We start from the raw sequence: 23,045 nt of genomic DNA on the forward strand, positions 1-23,045 counted from the left end.
AAATTTTCATCAATTTTTTTTTTTAAATACGTATTTATTTTAGAGAGAGAGAAAGCATTAACAGGGGCGAGGAAGAGAGGAAGAGGGAGAGGAAGGGAAGCAGACTCCCTGCTGAGCTGAGTGGGGAGCCTGACACAGGGCTTGATCTCAAGACCCTGAGATCATGACCTGAGCCAAAACCCAGAGTCAGACACTTAACCGACTAAACGACCTAGGTGCTCCAGAAATTTTCATCTATTGTCTCAAGTTCAGAAGGCAGTTGTCATTAAAATTTGAAATCAAGATATGCTAAATTAATATATTACAGAGTACTTTTACCTTTTTTGCATAAACTCATTAGCAGTTGATATAAGATAATTTTCCAAGCGGTGCCCAGTGAGGTTGTAAATTATTTGAGAAGAGTAAGTTCTTCTATGAGGTGGAGAATAGTTAAATTTAGGACACTCCTGAAAAGTAAAGTTAAAAATTAAGTTCTTTCTGATCAATGCTTTGCAAATCAAACAGACAATGTGAAGAAGCTTCAGTCTCATGATCTGTCTCTTGCTGCAACAGGTAGAGCGTGATAAGACTGTCTTCTGACTCTGAAGAGCTTTGAAAAGGAAGACATCCTCCTATTCCAAGAAATTGGAGAAGTTATTATTTCTATAGAACACACACACGTTTGGGACTTACTTGAAGCCAAAAAGAATACAAGTTAACCAACGTGCAATTTTCTTTTCACTGTACTAACAAGTTTGATATGCATGGAGAATAACATTAAATTCTAAGATAAATCAAAATTCCCTCAACAATTCCCAGGAAAGAAAAACATGTTTGCCCAGAATTGAAAAGACGACATTAAGGGACGTAAGTGCTCGGGTGACAGCAGTGGAGGAGTTTGCGCTGCAACGTCAAGTTACGAAAGCTGAGTGTCAGAGCTCCAGTTTACACTATCTAAATCTTCACAACTTTATGTTAAATAAATCCAAATCTAATCTTTACCTATGTAAATGCACAGTTATTCCAAAATAAAGTTGGCATATATGGCAAAGTTGCTTACATATTCCTACAGGCCCATGCGTGGATACTGCAAATTTAACACAGAGTCCCTGTACACCCTTTACCCAGTTCTCCCCATTGTTAGCATCTTACAGTACCGCCACTGTAAATTAAATGTATTGGTCCATTACTATTAACCAACCTCAGATCTTAGTTTTCACCACTTATTTTTATGCTCATAAGCTTTCTGCACTTCCTGACCACTTACTTTTCACAGAAGCTTCTCATGCTTCTGACATGAAGTTTAGTTTGGGAGAAGCCTAGCATTTTTCCAGTTTTTCCTTCTATCCCTGCACAGGATGCCCCAGAGCCTGAGGCTAGTACCACATTTTAGCCAACTTTATGGGTACTGAGACATAAAGTTGCAGACTGCTCTAAAAAATGAATGCTGAACTTCACCTTACATCAAGTTGGGTCAACATTTAGATCACATTTGAAGAAAGTTACTGGCTCCACAATTAGAGACACCCTTATGTATACAATGTAATCATTTAGCTTTAGTCTTTTGTTGAATTGTATGTACAGAAAAGCACATATAATATAGCCTGATGCGTTTTGACAAACCGAACACACCCATGTAACCAGAAACCAGGTAACAATGCAAGTACCAGAGAAGGCCCCTCCTCAAGCTTACTTCCAGTCACTAGTCACTACCACTCCCAAAGCAACCAGCTCAGAATAGTTTTGCCTGTTTTCGTACTTTATAGAAATAGGATTGCATTATATATACTCTCTTGTATTTGGCTTTTTCCACTCATCATTCACTTGTGAGAATCCTCCATATGATGTGTGTAGTTATAGATCAAACGTTCCCTTTTTGCTGTATACAGAATTCCAATGTGAAAATATATCACATTTGATTGATCCACTCTACTGCTGGTGGGGAATATGAGTGGCTATTACAAATAGTATTGCTATGAATATCTAGTATATGCCTCTTGGTGAACATGATCACAATTCCGATGGGAGTATAATACAAATGGAATTGTTGATCCCATAGTTTATGTATATCTTCAGCATTAGTAGGTACTTTCATACATGCATATATGGTGATTTATTTATATATAAAGTTTTTATTTTAATTCCAGTTTGTTAGTATACAATATTATATTAGTTTCAGGCATACAATATAGTGATTCAACAGTTCCATACATCACGGTATGCTCATCACAGCAAGTGCAATCAACACCGATTTCACCCACTGGTGACCACTGGATTGCTCTACAAGTAAAAAGTCTGTTTCTTGCTTTGACTCACTCTCTCTCTCTCTCTCCCACTTTTTCTTAGATTAATGACATTTATCTAGGTTCTAACTTAGTATTGTTAGTTTGCTCATACTGTGAACTACAGAAAATACATGAATTCCAGAAATTAGTCAGATTAAATGAGGGATTAGAAAACTCTTTGAGTACTGGGTAATGCTGGTATTGGAATATGCAAGGATCCCAGAAGATGCCTGTGGGATCCCAGTTTTCATTGTTGGTAACTGTCTTGCATAAGAACCCAAAAATAGGTTGCATTTACAGAGAACATTTCCATTCCAAAATACTGCACAAAGAGTTCAAGGTTCAATGACACAATGCTATTTAGAAAATATCGCTAGATTCCTCTCCTATGGAGAAGTAAGTTGATCACATAGTCACCCTCAGAAGCTTACAGTCACTTATTCTTTTCAATCTTTCATTTCCCCTGTGAATTTGGTTTTCTTAGAAGTATGCTGAAATGATAGGCCCAGAAAAGTAAGGTGTGTATCTATAAAAGACAGACAGCATAAGGGATGGTTGGATAATCTTTTCTGTTTCTATCAGCATGTCGATTTTTCTTGCATGCTGGAGGTGCTCCTTAGAGACAGATGGAGTTCTGTTCTGGACTTACACATTACTGACTTCATAGCTGACCAGCAAATGGGCAGAGTCTTACTCTGTTTTCAAATATGACAGTTATGGTGGCTTTGTTGTCTGAAACATAGAGCTTCCTGGTTAGAACTGAACGGAGACCAAAACTTCATTTTTAGTCGGTTTCTACAAAGACTGTCATAGAATTACCTGCCTTTGGAAATTTGTTCTGAAATGGATTTAAAACAGTGACCTGAAGTTCAAAGGCAATATTTTTGAGCTGCCCTGCTCCACATCTCTGAGCTACTAGCTTCCATAAAATGAAATTATACTGACTCTTTGGTAACCCGGATAGATCTTTTAAGTTTCAATATTTATTCCTTTCTTTTTCCTACTTCACTGAAATGGAATTCCATCTTACCTGGATATTTTCTGAGCAGGAGCAAACACCAAAATTAGTGACAGGCTCCCCACTGGTGTTCCATTTTCCCAGACTATCTTCCTTTAAACACCTTCTGCAAGTAAAAATGGTATTAAAGTGAGGTATGTGTGTGTTCTAATGGTTATGTATGAGCATATAAGTGAGTATTTGGTATTAAATTCAAGTGTACAGTCTTAGGTACAGTTTGCTGGTTTTTCGTAGCTCAAATATACACTACACTACCATTTTCAAATGATTTGACATTTTATGGGGCATAAGAGAGAGTGCTTATTGATAGAAGAGTGCTGAACCCAAAGCTCACTGAACTGTTTTAATGTGGCAGGATGGGGCTTTTTTGACCCCTTCCTTTTCTGCTCTTTCCTCCTGTGCTTCGATGGGAAGGGACTTTAGCCAAGTAACGCACCAGTGTGTCGGGTTCGCAGGCACCGTGTACCATCTTGAAGTTCGAATAGGCACTACTACATAGCACAAAGACGAATTGGAGTATGAAGGCTCGTGGCTTAGTTGTTGCACAACTTACAGTCTAGATTGTTTTTAGACAAGTATCTCAGTCAGCATGAGTCTCAGTTTCTCCATCTTAAAAATGGGATTAATAATTCACAGGGTTTTTATGATTGTTAAAGGGAAACACGTACATGAGAGAACTCTACAAATTAGTAAGTCCCTAATGTTTATTATTACAGCACGGCATAGCCATGGAATGAACTACAGGGGAGAGAGAAAATCTGTTCAATATAGATCTCTCTCAGGGGCGTTCATGCACGCACATGTATACAGACAAACTGGAGTGTCAAAGAGAAAGGAAAAAGAAAAAACAAAACAAAACAGAAAAAGACAAACTCCAAGAACAACTTACGGATCACTGATGTTCAAACACACGTTGTCGATGCCAGGGAAGCTCCACATTGCTGAGACTAGGCCTTGTGTGCTTGGGTGAGAATTCCTGTAATTGTAAAGGACAGGAACAAATTCTTGATCCTCCACAACTCTTTCATATGAAAGTCATGCTTATGCATAGTTTGGAAAAATAAAATATGCTGTCTATGAGATAGTCTTCTTAAAAACCCAAGAAAGACTCAGTATCAGGAAGAAAAAAAATTATCATGGAAAAAAATCAGCACATGTCTCTCTTTGGCTGCCTTGTTATTTTCCTAACCATCACATACATTTCGTGATCACCTACTGTATATACGTAATGCTGTATTTTGTGGAATTCCGACCTTACTATCCAGTATTTGTGAGGCCGATAAAAAGTGATTTGCTATATATTATAACAGATTGGGCAGCCACACCTAGCCTGGCTTTCTTGATTAAAGTCTAGTCATTAAAAATAAAGACCTATGATAAGGTTACTTTCAGACAAACACAGAAACTCTTAAAAAGTTATTGTTGCCAACAAAAGTGTCATGTTGCAATAAATCAACACTGTCCATTCCTTGGGCAGAATCGGGTGCACTGCCTCGTAATTCCTTATTCTTCAACACTGCACGCAGTCACGGAGGCGCGGCCGCACTTCTGGAGGCACCGGGGAGACGTTTCAAAGGACAGAAACTTACACATAGAAGGCTGTCTGTTCAGAGGTACCGTAGAGAGACGGGGAGATCTGGATCTCTGGATAACTGTTGCTAGAACTTCTCAGTGTGCCAAGGCCCATGGCAGTGGTGACAAAGACGATGGGGAGGATAACCTGAGCAATGAGACCTTTCCAGTTCCTGCGGGTGTGGTGGAACCTCTTGATGAGGATGGCCATGATCTTCTTCAGTAACAAATCAAAACCGCCCAACCTGTCTCCCCTCGTCAAGATTTTGTCTGAATTTTAAAAGGGGGTGGGGTGGAGAGAAAGAGAGAAAGAAGTGAGGTTTGATATTGTTCTGGGAAACACCGATAAATCACGTTAACAAGGTAACTTCAAAAACCATGGCTGGGATTGGGAGGGAGACAAACCATAAATGACTCTTAATCTCACAAAACAAACTGGGGGTTGCTGGGGGGAGGTGGGATTGGGAGAGGGGGAGCGGGCTATGGACATTGGGGAGGGGAGGCGAACCATAAGAGACTATGGACTCTGAAAAACAACCTGAGGGTTTTGAAGGGTCAGGGGTGGGAGGTTGGGGGAACAGGTGGTGGGTGATGGGGAGGGCACGTTTTGCATGGAGCACTGGGTGTTGTGCAAAAAGAATGAATACTGTTACGCTGAAAAAATTAATAAAAGGGGGAAAAAAAAAAAAAAAAAAAAAAAAAAACAAACCATGGCTGGATGGTATAATGTGATGTGGTAGGAATAGCTTGTATTTTAAATGTTCTGATATGAGGTTCAACTCTTCCTTTTTAGACATTGGGACTGAGCCTCTCCAAGTCATAGAATTGTATGTAAAAGTGCTTTGCAAATTATAAATCACTATATATAAAATATTAGTATTGATATATACACAGTTGTTTTACAAGTCAAAGGGCGAGATCCGCAATTTGATAAGTGAATATTGTCCCAGATCTCCAAAGTCTCAATGCCTGCTTGGTATGTATTGCTAATTACGGATAACTCAGGAGATAGATTCTATCAAGAGACTGAATTCAAATAAGATAAACACCTGAAACTAATATGACATAAACTAATACAACCACAACTTCAATTAAAAAAAAAAAGGTAAATGACATCCAAAACATCTGTCTAGTCTAAAAACTCATTCCTGCTGTGGGTAACATAGTAATTATAAGTCTAATTGGCTCCCATTCTTTTTTTTTTTTTTTTTTCTCATTTTATTTATTTTTTCAGCGTAACAGTATTCATTCTTTTTGCACAACACCCAGTGCTCCATGCAAAACGTGCCCTCTCCATTACCCACCACCTGTTCCCCCAACCTCCCACCCCTGACCCTTCAAAACCCTCAGGTTGCCCCAACCTCCCACCCCTGACCCTTCAAAACCCTCAGGTTGTTTTTCAGAGTCCATAGTCTCTTATGGTTCGCTTCCCCTCCCCATTCTAATGGGAGGTCCGGTGAATTCAACTTACACTTGGAGAAAAGGAAAGGCTCTCCTCCAAAGTGTGATTCTAATTCAAACACTCATTCATTACATTCTCTTTAAAATTTGGACTGATTATATATGGCATTTCAAAACTCCATTTTTACCAGTAGAGTCACAAAAAAGAACTCACTGGAAAAAAATGTCTACACTACCCCTACCCCTCTGAAATGTTCTCCAGGTGCAGAGAAAAATTCCCTGACTTTTGAGCATAAGAGGAGCTGTGGAGGCCATAAACTGCTGCTTCCTCAGTGGTGCTCTTAGAACTGATAATTCCATAGCCCTCCCTAAAAATATAACATTCTCTCCAAGGGCCTGCCGCCGAGCACTCCTCTACATGTGATAAGATGACCGCCAACTCTGTGGATATTTTTAATTCTCTGTCACAAATTATGCAGCACAAAAAAATCATGATCTTCATTTAGCTGATAAGGAAAAATACAAAGCTGCTTAATTTAAAATGAATTCCAATTAAACAGAGTGAACAAGTTTAAATGCAAACTCGTATCTCTGCAAAGGGGAATTGTAGAAGGAGCTGAATATTTTAAGTTAATTAGTATGCTTTTCTGTTTCTTGAGAAATTACATGTGGATGACTTACAGGTGTATCAAATGGAGCAAATGTGCTTTCTAAAAGATAATGTCAATGAGGGAAACATTTTGACTGAAGAATAGTTTCAAATTTAAGACAAATCCAGAGGCAAATACATAACATTTACTTCCTGAAGCAGATGACCACTTTCTAATCAAAGTCCTCAATTCCATGGGCTCGACAATTATATTCCCCAAAAGATGATAAATGAGGAATACGGCAGAGGACAAATGAGACTCCCAAGTTCCAGAACTATGCAAACATCAGAGATGATCTTTTCTAAGTTTCAGAGACAGGCAAATGTTTAATTAAAAGTTCTGTTCCTAGAGATTTTTTCCAAGTTAAGCAAACTGTTGAAATGACTATTCCATAATTTATATATCATTTTACTATATGCTTCCTTAAGTAAATAGTGTTTCTAGAGGCATAAATTAACCATCAGAAAGAGAATAAGAGAGGATAAAAGTTATTTTCAAAAGAGCCCCATTCCTCAAAGTCATATCAAGAAGCACAATTTTTTCAAGCATATCTTGTGTGAGAAATTGAGTGTGGTGTGGGGGGGGGGGCGACCCATTATTATGGGTTCTTAGCCATGGAGTCTGACTTCATCAAATCTGAGACCCTCCCCCAAAGGCACTTTCTCAGAGCCTGAATGTTCTCAGCAGCTGAACTGTTCACAGAGCGGAAAGATCAGACATGTTTTCCAATGAGGCCCCAGAAAGAGTGATGACTCTTTTTTTTACAACTTTTTTTCCATGACTCCTCTGTTGAGTATGTTTAACAGCAATGAGTCAGCTATCTTATGAGGCAACTTCATCCACTGCTGGACAGCACCAACTACAGGAAGGATTTTAACTTGCTGAACACAAATCTGGAACAGTAGTAAGTAACAGCTAGAAAATGACTTCTAGTGGGTATAAGAAGTACACACCACCACCATCACAAGCACCTTCTTTCACGTTCTTCAAAATATTTTTGAAATAGAGAATTTGATTTCATTTAAAAAATACTTGATATATTAAAAAAAAGGAAGTTTATATTTCTTTATTCTTTCTGTATTTAGAAAGAATGTGTGAACCTGAACTGTTGCCCTGTAATTATCTCATTTATGCCATATATTGTAATTAAGTAAAATATGCACATTAGATTTATACCATCTCTGTCTGTGAAATTGCTGCTGCTCACAGATAAATCATCAGGAGTTGAGATGCCGTTGGTACTGGAATTTCCAATTTTCTTTTGTGTCAAGTGCTCAAGACTCATACTGCTATTTTTTTGTGACTCTTTAGTCAAGTTCAGAAAGACCTAGAAAGAGAAGCCAGACCACTTCATTAACATAAAGCATGCATGTCCTTTCTACCTTCTAAGCTCAATTTTGATTTTGAATTTTTATCACATTTATTGAGACAAAGAAGTGTGACTTTAAGTGAGTATTCTTGACAGTGACTTTGAGTGAACATTCTTTTAACCATACAATTTTGTTACAGTATTATTGACTACAGTCCCTATGCCGTACTTTTCATTTCTGTGACTTATTTATTTTATATCTGGAAGTTTGTTTCTCTCAACCTCCTTCTCCTGTTTCAGTCTTCCCCCATACCACCCCCCAAGTAAACATTTTGGTATGTCAAAGAGACGTGTTCTCTAACTGGATAAACATGTTTTTTTCAGAAGTCAATCTTACATAAGAACGGTACTGAGATAGTTTAAAGATTTTTTGATTTTGTGAAATGTTTGCTTAAAATATTTCTTCTCTCTTTTTAAAGAACTGTGCATATTTATTCTCAGGGAACAGCAAATTGTATCAGCTCTAAGAAAAGAAGAAACGCACCTCTTCCACGGTGGTGTCTGAAATGCCGTAGCACCCGATGTTGAGGTCCCCCATGTCATTGTCCAGCGCCCTCAGGAGCGACAGGTAGGCTCCTGAGACTTTGGTGCTAAACGGAGGAAGCACATACACCAGCTCTCCCCCGATGTCCTCCTTGAGGTAGGCTTCAGGGAGGTGTGACTGGATCATTGCTGTCACGGCCATCGTGTCACATGCTGTATTTGCACTTAGATTTGGGCTCTAGCGACAACACCAGAAGTTACCACCCCTTGTCCTCACACTCTGGTGGCACCAAGTGCCCTCCTCAGAGGGTGGTGAGTCTCTTTCAGGCCACTCAGCCCTGAGTCAGATGACATATCCCTCCTCCAATGGCTCCCCGTCCCACGGGGGCCCCTAGAGCTTTGTACACGTCACTGTTCTATTGCCTTCATTCTCCCACTTGCCCCCGTCCCTTCTCCAGCCTCCCTGCCCACTACTCCCTGCCTCTCATCTGCTCTACTCCAGCCACAGCAGCCTTCTCGTGTTGTCAGAGTGTTGTCAACTCAGGCACACCCTCCTCGGGGCCTTCTCAATTTTTCCTTTGCCCTAGATAGTGACATGGTTCCTTCTGCCCCAAGCCCCAGCTCCTGCTCAACTGTCATCTTCCCAGAGACCCTTCTCTTCCCACCCTATGTAAAATGGCACCACTCAGCATTCCCTGTTCTCCCTCCTCTGCTTTATTTCCACCCACAGCATTTACCACCTGCTGACATCCTTAATAATATACTTAACAATGGTATTATCTGAATTCCCCACACTCTATCAGAATATAAACTCCACAAGGGTAGAGATTTCAATATCATCAGTTCGCTGCTGTATCCCCAGGGTCTAAAACAGTGCCTTGGGCACACACTAAGGCATAATACACACCTGATACATACATTTCTTAATGAATTAGTGAACATAACAATAAACTGCTTTTTATTTGGAAGTCACATCAGGATGTTCAGATGTAAAATAAGTGATTGTAGCCCAAGTCTACCTAATGGCATACACATCTTGCACAGTACTGATAACCATATGCTTTTTTTTTTTAAAGATCTTATTTATTTATTTGACAGACAGAGATCACAAGTAGGCAGAGAGAGAGAGGAGGAAGCAGGCTCACCGCTTGAGCAGAGAGCCCGACGCAGGGCTCGATCCCAGGACCCTGAGTCCACGACCTGAGCCGAAGGCAGAGGCTTTAACCCACTGAGCCACCTAGGCGCCCCCCCATATGCTATTTTTAAGTACTACAGGGGTTCTTAGTCAGCACTGTTGTTCTTCAAAGATGTCAAGACTCCGCTGGCCTGAGTTAGTCTTCACATTGCCACTTAGGGGTACTGATCAGAAGATACATACACAAATGCATATTCTATTTGTTTTAATGCAAAAAAACCCCCTAATTTTTAGCCTTATAAACTGAAATGCTATGGAAACTAAAAGGCTGATCCTCCATCAGTAACCTTAGGCTACAGATCTTCTTAAAAAAAAAAAGGGATCTATATTCTAAGGTAAAAACCTAGTGCTCGAGTTCTTGTTGTGAGATCCCAGCTCAGGAGCATCAGCATCACCTGGGCCTTAACAGAAATATACTCTATTCTGGACCTACTGATGGACCTACTCTAAGATCTACTCAATCAGAGACTTCTGGGGTGAGGCCAGAAATCGGGGTTTAACCAAGACCTCCAGGTGTTCCGACGCTCCCTCACACTTGAGAGACATGAAACTAACATATTAATAATGAATTTTAGCAATTAATAAAGTTGGAGAGATTCTGCCTCCATTTCACACAAAAATTAACTCATGACCCTATAATGAGGTATATTTTCTCTCTTACCAACCTTTTTCTTGGTGAGCGTGAGATGATACCCATCGCCAAATGCTTCTTTGAGGTAAAATGGTGACCCGCAGCAGCGCAGCCCGCCCTGCTCCAGGAAGGCGATGCGGTCACTCAGCACTTCAGCTTCGTCCAAGTGGTGCGTGGACAGAATGATTGTTCTGGCTTGAAAATACAGAGAACAACCGAGAATGAAAAATGAAGACGCAGTTCCTAAGATCTACAGAGTTAGCACAAGTAAATCCTGTGATTTATGAGGAGAAGAGGCACGTTTTATGAGCTAAATGAAAAACTGACCAGAAGGAACTTTCAGAATAAACAGAGAAATTCAGAAGACATGTTTCTAAACATCTAGGGCTGTTTTCTTATACGTCGGCAGCGAATACGCCTTTATTGTGCCGTCTGGCTAAATGTCCATCATTTAGGGTGTGTGATTGAGCAACTCCTTCCTTCGTTTGCTCCCTTGTCTTGGTTTTCATTTTCCCTCTGTGTCTGTTTCTGTCTCTCTCCCCCACTTTCTGCACTATGAAGAAGCAATAATTTTAAAGACTTTCTGAATATTCCTCTCTGATTAATCCACTCTACTCTGATTGCTTCTTTGCTTCACATCCTGTTAGCACTTGTTTAGTCTGTTTTCCGTTTATTTTCGTTTGTGTATGTTTGGTATCTCTAATTAGATTCTAAGCTCCTGGAGGCAGAACTCGGGGCTTCGATCAGATGTGCATGCTCTCCAAAGGCCAGTGAAGTGTTCAACTCACCATGCTCAACTACATGGATATTAATTAACTGACCCAGTGATTTAGTGGTGGGAAGAGAAGACTTGGGAAGGGGAAAACCTCATCTGAGACTCTTTTTTTTTTTTTTTTAGATTTTATTTATTTATTTGACAGAGAGAAATCACAAGTAGACAGAGAGGCAGGCAGAGAGAGAGAGAGGGAAGCAGGCTCACTGCTGAGCAGAGAGCCCGATGCGGGACTCGATCCCAGGACTCTGAGATCATGACCTGAGCCGAAGGCAGCGGCTTAACCCACTGAGCCACCCAGGCGCCCCTCATCTGAGACTCTTTAATGGAGCTTCTAAACAGAAAAGGTATAAACTTGTCTGCAGGCATTCCAGAGGGCAAAATTACAACTGTTGACTGTTGGGTGCAGAAGTTGTAAGAAAGTACTCATACCAGTTTTGTTCTTCGATATCACATCCCATATGCTTCGGCGAGAACATGGGTCAACTCCAGTGGATGGTTCATCCAGAATGACTACCCGTGATCCACCGATAAGAGCTATAGATATGGATAACTTCCTCTTCATTCCTCCTGACAATGTTCCAACTCTCTTATGACGATGGCTATATAGTCCGGTATCTTTTAGCGTCCTTCAAAAATAATGTATGGTGGTTATTTTTGACAGATAAAGTATCTGAATATTGAAATAAATAAATAAGCACTTTAAGTAATAGGTCTTTACTAAGCAACTATTACATGCTCAGCGAGGTACAATACACTATTGAGGATTCATGACATAGTTTTCTTATTGTTTATCATCTAGCTGGAGGTGCAAAGTTAATACCCAGAAAACATAAAATATGTGGCTCATCTTTTAACTTGTTTCTTTGAAAGATATTTATGGAGGGCCTGCCTGTTTTGTGCCAGACCATGTTTTAGCTGCTGGAGGAAAGCAGTGAAAAGATAATATTCCTACCCATAAGGAGATTAGGCCCTAGTGTGTGCATTTATCAGGAGGGATACAGATAAAAGTCAGTCGAGAAATGTATTTCCAAGTAACTTTATAATTTGCCAGGTGGTGACAAGTGCAATAAAAATACACAAAGCAGGGTACATAAGATAAGGAGCGCCTGGGGCGTGCTATTTTAAGCATCTATTTTATTTATGGTTATCCCCTCAGAGAAGGTGACATTTGATCAAAGACCAGGAAAGTAGAGGAGTGAGTCAAATGGCTGTCTGGGGAAGGCTGCTCTAAGTAGAGAAAACGGTAAGTGAGAAGCCCTGTGGCCAGATCATAAGCCAGCCTGTGACTTGGTCAGTGTGCCCAGAGCACAGTGAATGGGGTTAGAATAGAAGGAAATGACAAAAGAAGTGAGATGGAACAGGCATGTAGGACCTCTTGGCCTTGACAAGGACGTTACGGAGTTTGACGCTGAGTGTGGTGGGAAGTCATAGAGGGCTTTGAACCCTGGAGTTATATGGTCTGATCTGCCATTTAAAAAGGTCACCCTGGCTGTTCTTTGAAGGATAAACTGTATAAGGGAGAGGAGAAGCCGGGTGTCCAGTTAGGAGGCTTGGCCCAGTGTAGTAGCCAGTAGAAACAGAGGATTTAGGGCAATATGGTAGCCTGAGATGTAGAGAGTTCTAAAGTTTGAGTATAACCGGCTGGTGAAGAGAATGACGTAAAATGTATACGATACCAGAAAAGTAGAAAAACTGAAAACCAATTGTTTTGTGACCAAATGTTCCTATTGGCATTATCACCACAGGTCGACCTTTTTTTGATGGGTGCTACCAACTCACATCCTGGTTGCTGCTATAACTGACCTTTTTACTTCCTCATGCAGCTGCTTGTTAGTCCAGTGAGGAACTTTGATGGAGCCGTATAAGAGCAGGTGTTCCTTGGTAGTGAGGTAACTGAACAAGACATCGTGCTGCATGCAGACCCCCATGTTCTTCCGCACCGTGTGGAGGTCTGTTTTGAGATCTTTTCCGTAAACAAAGATGGTTCCTGCTGAGGCCCCAAACAGCCCAGTCAACATGGAGCTGAAAATGAAGAACTGATAATTAGGTGTCAACCAAGCATTTAAATTAGGGCTAAAAGTATCTCAGTCATTAGCAAATATTACAGTGTATTTCCTCAGGTAAGATCAAGCTATAAAATGAAATGATATTAAATGGGAACAAACATTAAATTACTTTTAAGCTTTCAATTATTTAGAACGTTACAGAAACACTACCCAGTGACAATGATGTGCATGGGGCCGTGGTAGCAATGATGATCACTGTCGGGCACTTTAGTAGCAAGTACGCTCTCTCCTTGAGCAAACTCATGCACTTCCTTGGCATCAGATGGCATCTCTAGTTCACGGAGTCTCGAATTTTTAACTCTAGCCGAGACCTCATCACTAAGTTCCAAGTTTGCACTAAACATCCAACAGACAGTAACATCTCTCCATGAGATGTCTTACAGGATCCTCAAACTCAACATGTTTAAACTTAATTCAGGATCTTTCCTTTAAAACCCGTGTTTCCACTGATGTTCCTCTTTTACTATATGATAAATCTATACACTGGTTGCACAAGGCTGGGATCCAGAAGCTGTGTTTGTTGTATCCTCCTCCTCTCTCTGTTTTCTATCTCTGCCTGCACATCCCATTTTCCCAGCCACCCCACAGCGCAAGCCACACCACCACTTTCTCGTGACCACCTATCTCTTAACTCGCTTTCCCATGTGAACCACGTCACCTTCAGTCCCGTTCTCTACACTGTGATTACTCTCTACCTTATCAGACGATTGCTCATCATTTTTCAGATGGTTAGTAAACCAGGCAACTATTTAATATCCCTTTTCTCCAGTAAAATGTAAGCTCCATGAGTCTGGCCAAGGACTCATTTTCTCACCACTCTCTTAGTACCTAACTAGTACCTTGTACCAGGTGCATAACAGACCTTAAATGACTACCATGGACTAAATAGGGCATGGATATTATATGCAGTTCTTCCCATAAAAGCACACTGAACTACAAACAATATACTTCATTCTTTATATTCAGAAGAACAAAATTGAGACTTTTTCAGCTAAAATTACATCCTCTTCAAAAGCCTTCTCCATCGCTTTTCTTCACTGGTTTCTTATTGCCTATTAGAAATCCTGCTTCTAAGCATTGTATGCTCCCTAGAAAGCCAACTTTGAATTTAAACAGGCCATATAAATAAGAGCAGCTGCACATTCACTCATTTCATGACCTCCTCTTGTCCCCTCTTATTTACAAAAGAAAAATTAATTTAAATATATTTTGGCAGTCACTGAGCTTACTTATGATGCTACTAAATAAGATATCCAGCAACTGACACTTTCTCAAGGAAGGGCCAGGGCAGCCACGGCATCTTAGCGCTGACTTCCAGTGAAGCCATGTGGAGCACTGGTGGTGAGTCGCAAAAAAAAAAAAAAAAATTCAGAAGTATGTCACTTTAAAAACATTTGAACCTCTTCTCCTTTTGGACACAGGAAAATGCTAGTTAAATGAAGAGTCAGAAAGAATCCCACGTACTGCTCCTAGCCTTTCTGATCTATATCTAAAGGCTGGTGATTCTTTTCTTTCTTCATGAATCAAGGCAAGAAGCAGCTGGGGCTGAGTGTGTTTATAGCAGAGTGTGTAAACTCAAAATTATACATGGGCCAGAATAGAAATGCAAATAAATGGAACAGACTGGGCATATGAGACAGTGCAGATTTGTGAGGAACAGGAATAAATCAGAAAGCAGATGTCTCCTTTAAGAGAACAGTCACCATAAGCCCCAACCAATTGTTCCTACCTAGGACCATGGACCCAGTGTTGCCAGAACTTCCTATTATCCAAGAATGTCAAGAACATTTCTTTTTATTGGGACATTTCTCCATTTTAAAATATTGGCACTGAGTTAAGCATTTTAAGAAATACTGGGTGAGTCTTATCTGGCCTTTGAGCTCATAGGTTGGGACCTATGATTTAGACTCCATTCTACAGTAGACAGTCTGAGCTACCTTAATCCATCTGGGAGATGTAGTAACATTTTTCTTTATGAAAGAGGTGAGGAAATATTAAGTAATATGCTTCCACAACAATAAGTGCTCAAAAAGGAACATACATTGTAGTAGTTTTCCCCGCTCCATTGGGCCCCAGCAATGAAGTAATGTGTCCTTCATAAAAGTTCAGATTGAGGTTATCAACAGCAATTTTCGAGCCATACATCTTTGTGACCCCATGCAGGGCAACCCCAACTGTGAGATCTTTAGGTTCAGGCTCAATGTTGGAGGGAAAAATGTACTCAGGACCTGGAGGGAAATCAAGAGACGAGTTATAAGCTCACAAAGGAGGAAAATGTAGCTAGAGCTAGACTTTTCCTTAATTAAAAACTGAAGACTTAAACAATATAGTCCTCTAAGTAAAAATAATTCTAGAAACAAATGATCTGTTATCTTTAGCTTCCTTCTCATCTGGTTAAAGAATGAATGAGAGTGAGGAACTGCATTCTTTAAGGGTGATTTCACCCTTCTGTCAGAACAGGTGGTCTTAGGATACAGCGTCATAATAATGAATTCTCCTTTATTCAACAGATCTCAAATATTAAAAAGACAGCCTAAGTCTTATTTTTCTGATCAGAAAAGATAACACCAACTTATGGAAAAAGTGTCTACAAGGTGTGATTTTATAGTGACAAGGCCAGCTCAGATCTGTGGTTTATAGATTCCAGATCATTGATTACTATCTACATGTCCTTCAGGCATCACAAATAGACCACAGATAAGGGTCACAATTACTTTGCAAAGATGGCACTACTTACCCTACATCAGTAAGTCATGAGCTTTCAACTGTTTGTGTCCAGTGTTGATGATGGGTTATGATAAATTATTTGTACTTGTAACTTGGTTACTCTTTTTGACTAGTGACAGATGGCTGGAGTTAGGGGTGTAGACTGTGGCCAAGGATCAAAATTTTTCTCTGTCTGTGTCTAACTGGACCACAAAGGGATCTACAATCTTGGCCTAATTAGCTCCATATGTTAACCAACTGAGCTAATGAGCCCAGAAAAAGCCACAATTTAATCTCTGTAAGAGTCTAAACACATATGTGTAGACATATTCATCCATGACTAAAAGGATGATAATTTTGCCATTTAGAAAAACCTAATTAAAATCACTAGTCATGTAAATTTTATATCACTTCTGTCATAATAATGCTTGTTGTTGACCTACTTGTCTTACTAGCAGATGGGTTGGTGTTCTGCATCATGATATTAGTAAACATAAGGCCATTGCTTTTCTCATGCTTCACTTCTGTACATCCAAATCGCTCCTTCCAATAGGAAGGAAGGACTGGAAAATACCATGGAGCTGCCATACCATATGTACCTGTAATGAAAATATATTAGGAAGAGTAAGTATTAGTTGACTGTTAACATGAAACATCAGAAATTAAACAACAGAACATTATATACAGTTCAGAAAGTATTTTCATTTTTTTCACCTATATCAACCTAAAATGTAGTGTTTCCAAAGTAAAGCAAAAATGATAAGTTCTCTTTTATTCTTTTTTAAAAACAGCTTCATTAAGGTATAATTACACGGTATAAAATTTACTTATTACAGTAAGTGTAGGCACAGATGATTTTTAATATAAAGTTGTGCAACCATTATTATCATCCATGGATTAGAACCACCATTTATACATTATAGCTTTGAAAAGTTTTCTTATGACCATTTATAGACAACCCCTACTTCTACCCCAAGTTTCAGACAATCACTGATTTGCTTTCTATTTTTACATATTTGTCTTTTATAAAAGTTTTATATAAATGGAACAATACTCTTTTATTCATTTAGAACATCAGGAAAATGTACAAATATCAATATGGCTGAATGGAAAAGCTCCCAAGCATGTTAAAAGTGATGACTACTTGAGATCTACGATGGGGGACCCAACTACTGTTTTCCATTAGAATTTAGTAAATTCTCCTTAGAATCAAGAGACCTGGGTTCTGCTTTATCACATCTCAAAAGCCCATTTGAAAAGACTAGATTCCATGCTTCTTAGTCCACTCCATCCTTTATTTATTTTTTTAAAGATTTTATTTATTTGTCAGAGAGAGAGAGACAGAGAGAGAAAGATCACAAGTAGGCAGAGAGGTAGGCAGAGGCAGAGGGAGAAGCAGGCTCCCTGCAGAGCAAGGAGCCCGATATGGGACTTGATCCCAGGACGCTAGGATCATGACCTGAGTCGAAGGCAGCTGCTTAACCAACTGAGCCACCCAGGCGTCCCCCACTCCATCCTTTAAAGGAACATCAGATTATTAACAAGACCCAAACTATAGAGAAAGCCTAATTGTCCATCAACTGATGAATGGATAAAGAAGATGTGGTACACACAGATGATGGAATATTACTCAGCCATCAAAAAGAATGCATTTGCAATGGTGTGGACAGAGCTAGAGTATAGTGTACTAAGTGAAATAAGTTAGTCAGAAAAAGCCAAAGACCACATGCTATAACTCACATGTGGAATTTAAGAAACAAAACAGATGAACATATGGGAAGGGAGTGAAAAAAAAAGGAGAGAGGGAAGCAAACCCTAAGAGACTCTTAACAATAGAGAACAAACTGAGGGTTGATGGAGGGAGGGAGGTAGGGGATGAACTAGACAGGTGATGGGTATTAAGGAGGGCACTTGTTGGGATGAACACTGGGTATTGTATGTAAGTGATGAATCACTGAATTCTACACCTAAAACCAATATTGCACTGTATGTTAACTAACTAAAATTTAAATAATAAGATAAAATAAATAAAGGAAATTTAGGGAAAGAATTCACCAATGCATTATCTCATCCTGGAAAATTATGGTTAGTTCTGGGATTTAAGTTGTTGTTGTTTTCTTTTGAGACTATATATGGCAAATCAAATAATAGAAAATATGTATTAGTTGATTTATAATTATGAAAACTATAGAAAAATATATCTGTAGGAAGTATGATCATACCTGGGAACACATTCCTGACATACCAAGCAATAAGGAAATAAATGAAAGAGTCAGCTAGGATCAGACAGCACAGCCAGCCAAATGAGGTGGTGTCATCCTGAACTGGGGAACTATACATATTTTCCCACTGAAGACCTAAAAAGTGAACACATATATTTATTTTCCTGTGATACATACTGCAATCGTAAATGCTAAAACCCAGTTTTAAAGGAAGTGAGCCTACCAATGCCTTGCTCCTCATATCTTGCAATGTACTGACTTGCATAACTGAATGCTGTTGGGGACAGAAGACTCTGTGAAAAAAATAAACAGCAATAATAGTTCTTATATATTTTGTACAAGAGGGATCCAAACATACTTAAAACTTTGGACTTTATATAGGTAAAATAAACACTAACTCTCTAAGCATATTTAAAAATACAGAGGTCCCTTATCAAGCCTACTACCACTCTGAAGGAAGAGAAGGGGAATAGCAGAACACAAAAGCAGGAAAATCATGACTTGGAAAGTAGTTGTCAAAAATCTAAACTATATATCTACACTTAGTTTGTTGCTTAGCAATTTATAAACCAGGTAATTATAGGGTAGTGCAATGTTAAGACTAAAATCAAATAAATAGTTAGGAGCCAGAAGATGTTTTTACTTCACAAATTGATTACAGGTAACAGAACTATGAATGAAAATATATGAAACTATGAATTGACTGAATACTTATAATGCAACACATTAGAAATTAATGTTTTAACCCAAAGCAGTCAATGTTAAATGAAAGTTATTTAACACTATAACCATAAACATCAAAGTTTCAATATGACTCTCAATGAGATTTATTTTCCTGCTTTCCAATTTTCAAAGTATTCTTAATGATTTCATTAAATTGCTTATATTAATTCAATAGTTTTGAATTGAAACAGGCAGAAAAGAACTCAAAATTGATTACATACTGTCACTGCATTTGTCTTTATGCCTATAAGTAATATTGTATGTTATGAAAACCATGAAAATTACTCATATAGGAGAGTAACTCCAGTAATAAAGGTTTTAAGATATTTAAGGACCTGGATGAGAGAAGAAGTCAGAATTTTTAATGATCGTTAAAAACGTATTCCTTTTTCAGAAATTATTTCGTAACAGACGTGCTGTTAAGAAAAGTCTCTTTTTCATTGTTTTATGCTTGTACAGTATACAATAATACAATTACAGTATACATTAGGACAGCTAAGATTATTTTGCAATCACAGAATTTTTCAATTAGATAAATGAACTTTAAGTTTAAGAGTCTAAAAACATAAGAAGAATCAATTCTTATCCCACCCCGGCCATTCAGTTGTGACAACTGACTCACCATGAATACTTTAATTACGTAGCTCAACTCATTCTCCACTGTAATTAGGACAATAAATGGAAAAAAAGCAATGATGTAGATGAGGCTTCCAATAAGGGCTGCAATGTTGGTGTTATTGAAGAAGACACTGATAAGATAGCTCATGGCAATAACTGAGAAGCTATAGTCCGAAAAATACAGGAACAAAATGAACCCATTTGTTTTAGGAAGAATATCACCAAATTTGAGTATAATGATGAGGATGACGATGGTCACCAGTAAAAATCCAATGCTCTCTATAAGCCAGGCAAAAAAGTGGCTGCAAGAGTTCACACCCATCATCTTCATGTACTGCAAAAAGGAAAAAGCGTTAGCTACTTTTTGAGCTGATATTCTCTCAAATAGCAATTATTTCTGCACCATGACAAAATGTACATGAGATTCTACATATATACGGAACTAGGAATCTTAATGATTTTCTTAAGTTAAGGATTTGTCCATGCTCGCTATGTAAAATTAATATGACGTTGTATATCAGCCCATTTTAAATGATATGCTTTCAGAATGCCCCAGTATAATGGATGATTTGGATGGTGAGGTTCTTTTTTCTTCCAGTTTCATTTTATAACTAGTATCTAACTGATGTATCCAGATTAAGTTAGTTTAGAGTAGATTATCAAAATTTATGGTGTCTCCTGCAGAATTTTACAGCATGAGTTTGACATTTGTACAGTCATGAATATTTCAAGCTCATAGAAAAACTTTGTTTATTTCAAATTTGGTGTAGGAACGAGATAATAAAACTCCATTTTTTTAAACAAAACATTAATGGACAACACCATCAGTACTCTTGTTCTTGAAAGAAGCAGAATAAACCTGACTCCTAAGAATTTAAACATGGAAATTTTGAAGGGAGACTTTCTGCCTTTTGGCAAAGCTTACCCATCCTTAAGATCACTGGGAATTTAGGGCAGTTTGTCATTTTTTTTTTCCAAAAAGACATTCATGCACCCAAAATGAACTCATGTATCTGAGATCAGCTATACCTCTCTCCCAATTTATATTCTTTAATAACTCAGTGATATCCCCAGAGGTCAAGGCATTCCACCAAGGTAGAAAAACAGACCAGCATGATGTGTTTGAGCATCAACTCAAAGGGACTCTGGAAGATCTGAATTCCCCTGGATCTTCATTGTCTTGCATTTGGTGACATGCTGCACTTCAGGGGAACCTGGATATCCGGGTTTCTAGTTTTACAATACATGATTAATACTAAGCTTATGAATCAGTCTATTTTTAAAAAGAAGAAAAGAAATGCGCCACTAGCAGCTTTATAATCCAGTATCTTGAGCAAAATCAAGGATTTTCAATGTCTTCCTTCTTTAAAACTAACTTGTCTAGGAAAAAAAAAAGGAATGTGCCGAATCTTTTGCTCTACACATAAAATAGTGAATTTTACTTTCTGCCTTTGCAACTTATCACATTTTGATAACTTTGCTGCTCCTCTTGTTACCATGGAAACAGCTACCTGACTGCCAACAGTCTAAGCTGTGGGCCTTAAGCTAATCACCACTAAGAAAAAGCCTGTGACTTTTCCTCTTAACTTTGCCCTCTTCCTCACCCTCCTCCCTCCTTACTACTTCTCTCCTCCCAGGTCCTCTGCCCTTTGCAGTAAAGACTCAACTTATGTTTCCATAGGAATGGAAGTGTGGGTCAAAGTAAAAAAAAAAAAAAAAGAAAGAAAGAAAGATAAACCAGCATGGAGCGAAGATGCACTATGGAAGGCTTCCTCCAGTTGCTACGCATCTATCATTGAAAACAAAATTACATTTTGGAATGAGAAAATATCTCACAGGTCTTATTTTCGAAATTTTCTCTCTGCTCCTCAGCCCATTTGAGAAAATTACTGTGTCATGCTTGATGACTGCATTTCAGAGACACTTGCCTGTTCAAATATAATCATGATACGTTAACTCTTTTTATTTGCCTTTCCTGTTTGAGATTTAACTGAGTTGATAATTAACTGGGAAGTTAGGAGACCTTCATGACTACTCCAAAGCTAATATTCACCACCTAATTTCATGTGCCTTATGCAAAAAATATCTTCTCTCCAAAAGCAGTGTGTGTCAACAGGAGATAATGTCAATATATTTCACAAGGCGGGTATGAAATATCTAGGACACTATCAAGGACATAAAATAAAGCTGACTTGGTGTGTACAAACATGTTCTCCTTCCCCAGCAATTGATAACTGTAATATAAAACACTTACATATCTAGAAAACTCTCCATTCATAGCCTTATTAAAAGATAATCTGGCAAATCTGAAGACCAGACTAAAGGTATTTATCACTGTAATTCTGAAGTTTTCAAGACTCAAGATCAGATTCCTATTCCCGAGAGTTGGTAAAAGTTGGAGAATGATCATTGCTTCTTCCTGAAATGGACTGCGGTGCTCCCAAAAGTGTTCACTATTTAACATTCTAGCATGAAACGTGAGTGTGAAACTTCAGGATTTTATGCCATGAGGAGAACAGCTGTTATTCATAAAAAGAAAGAGCAATGACAGCATGTAAGTCAGCCATAAGTTATCCAGATTCCCTGCCAACTTCGTTATAATAAATAAGACCAAACTTGCTGATGGAAGATGGCCCACAGAGAACGTCTGGCTATGGTTTCTGGATGTCGTTAGATGCTCCTCAGAGTGACATACGTCAAGTGCCAGGTCTGCAATCAAAGAATCACTTGTCTCCAGCCTCCCAAACCTGCCTGCAGCAATTCATCAATATCTGATAACCTGTTGCTCAAGGAAAACCCCTCTACACAGTGGCCAGAGTTTGCTCCAGTTTATGGCAGAAAATAATGAGAAGAGATTCTGAGAGATTTGGGATAAATGTGCTGTCACATTCAAGAGAAGCTTATGCACAGGGATGGACATTAATGCTTTCAGGAAAAGAAATCACAGATATTCATAGATGTCAAGCACTAATTTATAAGGAATAATACTATTTTCTACCATAATTAAAAAATTTTTTCCTAACACTAGATATTTATATTATTGTTTTTTAGTAAGATATAAAGGATGGTCTGATCACTGCCTGAAGTGTTCCAAAATGCCACTGGCATGATGGATAGTGTCTATTAAGAAGGCATGAGGACTGTCTAATGTGGAGCACCCGAGGACTAAAATCCCTTATATAATTCTTGGTAACATCTCTCCAGACCACAGATATTTTAGACTATCTATCTGAAATGAGAAAGAACAACTCCAAATTTTGTCTCCAGCTGGATATAAGCACTAAAATCCCCATAAATGACTTATATTAGAAACTAACTCATAAATCAAGAAAATAAAGTAAAAATGTATTTT

The 23,045-nt window shown here is 38.7% G+C and overlaps 1 protein-coding gene across 1 annotated transcript in view; it reads right to left on the reverse strand.

Annotated features, from left to right (window-relative positions):
- ABCA12 (ATP binding cassette subfamily A member 12) overlaps positions 1 to 23,045 on the reverse strand; it is a 176,551-nt gene that overhangs the window by 30,819 nt on the left and 122,687 nt on the right. The window contains exons 24-37 of the mRNA XM_046019118.1: positions 19,698 to 20,027; positions 18,576 to 18,645; positions 18,353 to 18,487; positions 16,583 to 16,729; positions 15,466 to 15,652; positions 13,162 to 13,380; positions 11,788 to 11,984; positions 10,618 to 10,778; positions 8,759 to 8,995; positions 8,082 to 8,232; positions 4,872 to 5,124; positions 4,172 to 4,258; positions 3,295 to 3,388; positions 319 to 446 (exon numbers count right to left, since the gene is read on the reverse strand). Of these exons, the coding sequence (XP_045875074.1) occupies positions 319 to 446; positions 3,295 to 3,388; positions 4,172 to 4,258; positions 4,872 to 5,124; positions 8,082 to 8,232; positions 8,759 to 8,995; positions 10,618 to 10,778; positions 11,788 to 11,984; positions 13,162 to 13,380; positions 15,466 to 15,652; positions 16,583 to 16,729; positions 18,353 to 18,487; positions 18,576 to 18,645; positions 19,698 to 20,027 (2,396 nt within the window). The remainder of the gene's footprint in view (positions 1 to 318; positions 447 to 3,294; positions 3,389 to 4,171; positions 4,259 to 4,871; positions 5,125 to 8,081; positions 8,233 to 8,758; positions 8,996 to 10,617; positions 10,779 to 11,787; positions 11,985 to 13,161; positions 13,381 to 15,465; positions 15,653 to 16,582; positions 16,730 to 18,352; positions 18,488 to 18,575; positions 18,646 to 19,697; positions 20,028 to 23,045) is intronic.

The sequence above is a fragment of the Meles meles genome, chromosome 9 (genome assembly GCF_922984935.1).
Source record: "Meles meles chromosome 9, mMelMel3.1 paternal haplotype, whole genome shotgun sequence".
Lineage (NCBI taxonomy): Eukaryota > Metazoa > Chordata > Mammalia > Carnivora > Mustelidae > Meles > Meles meles.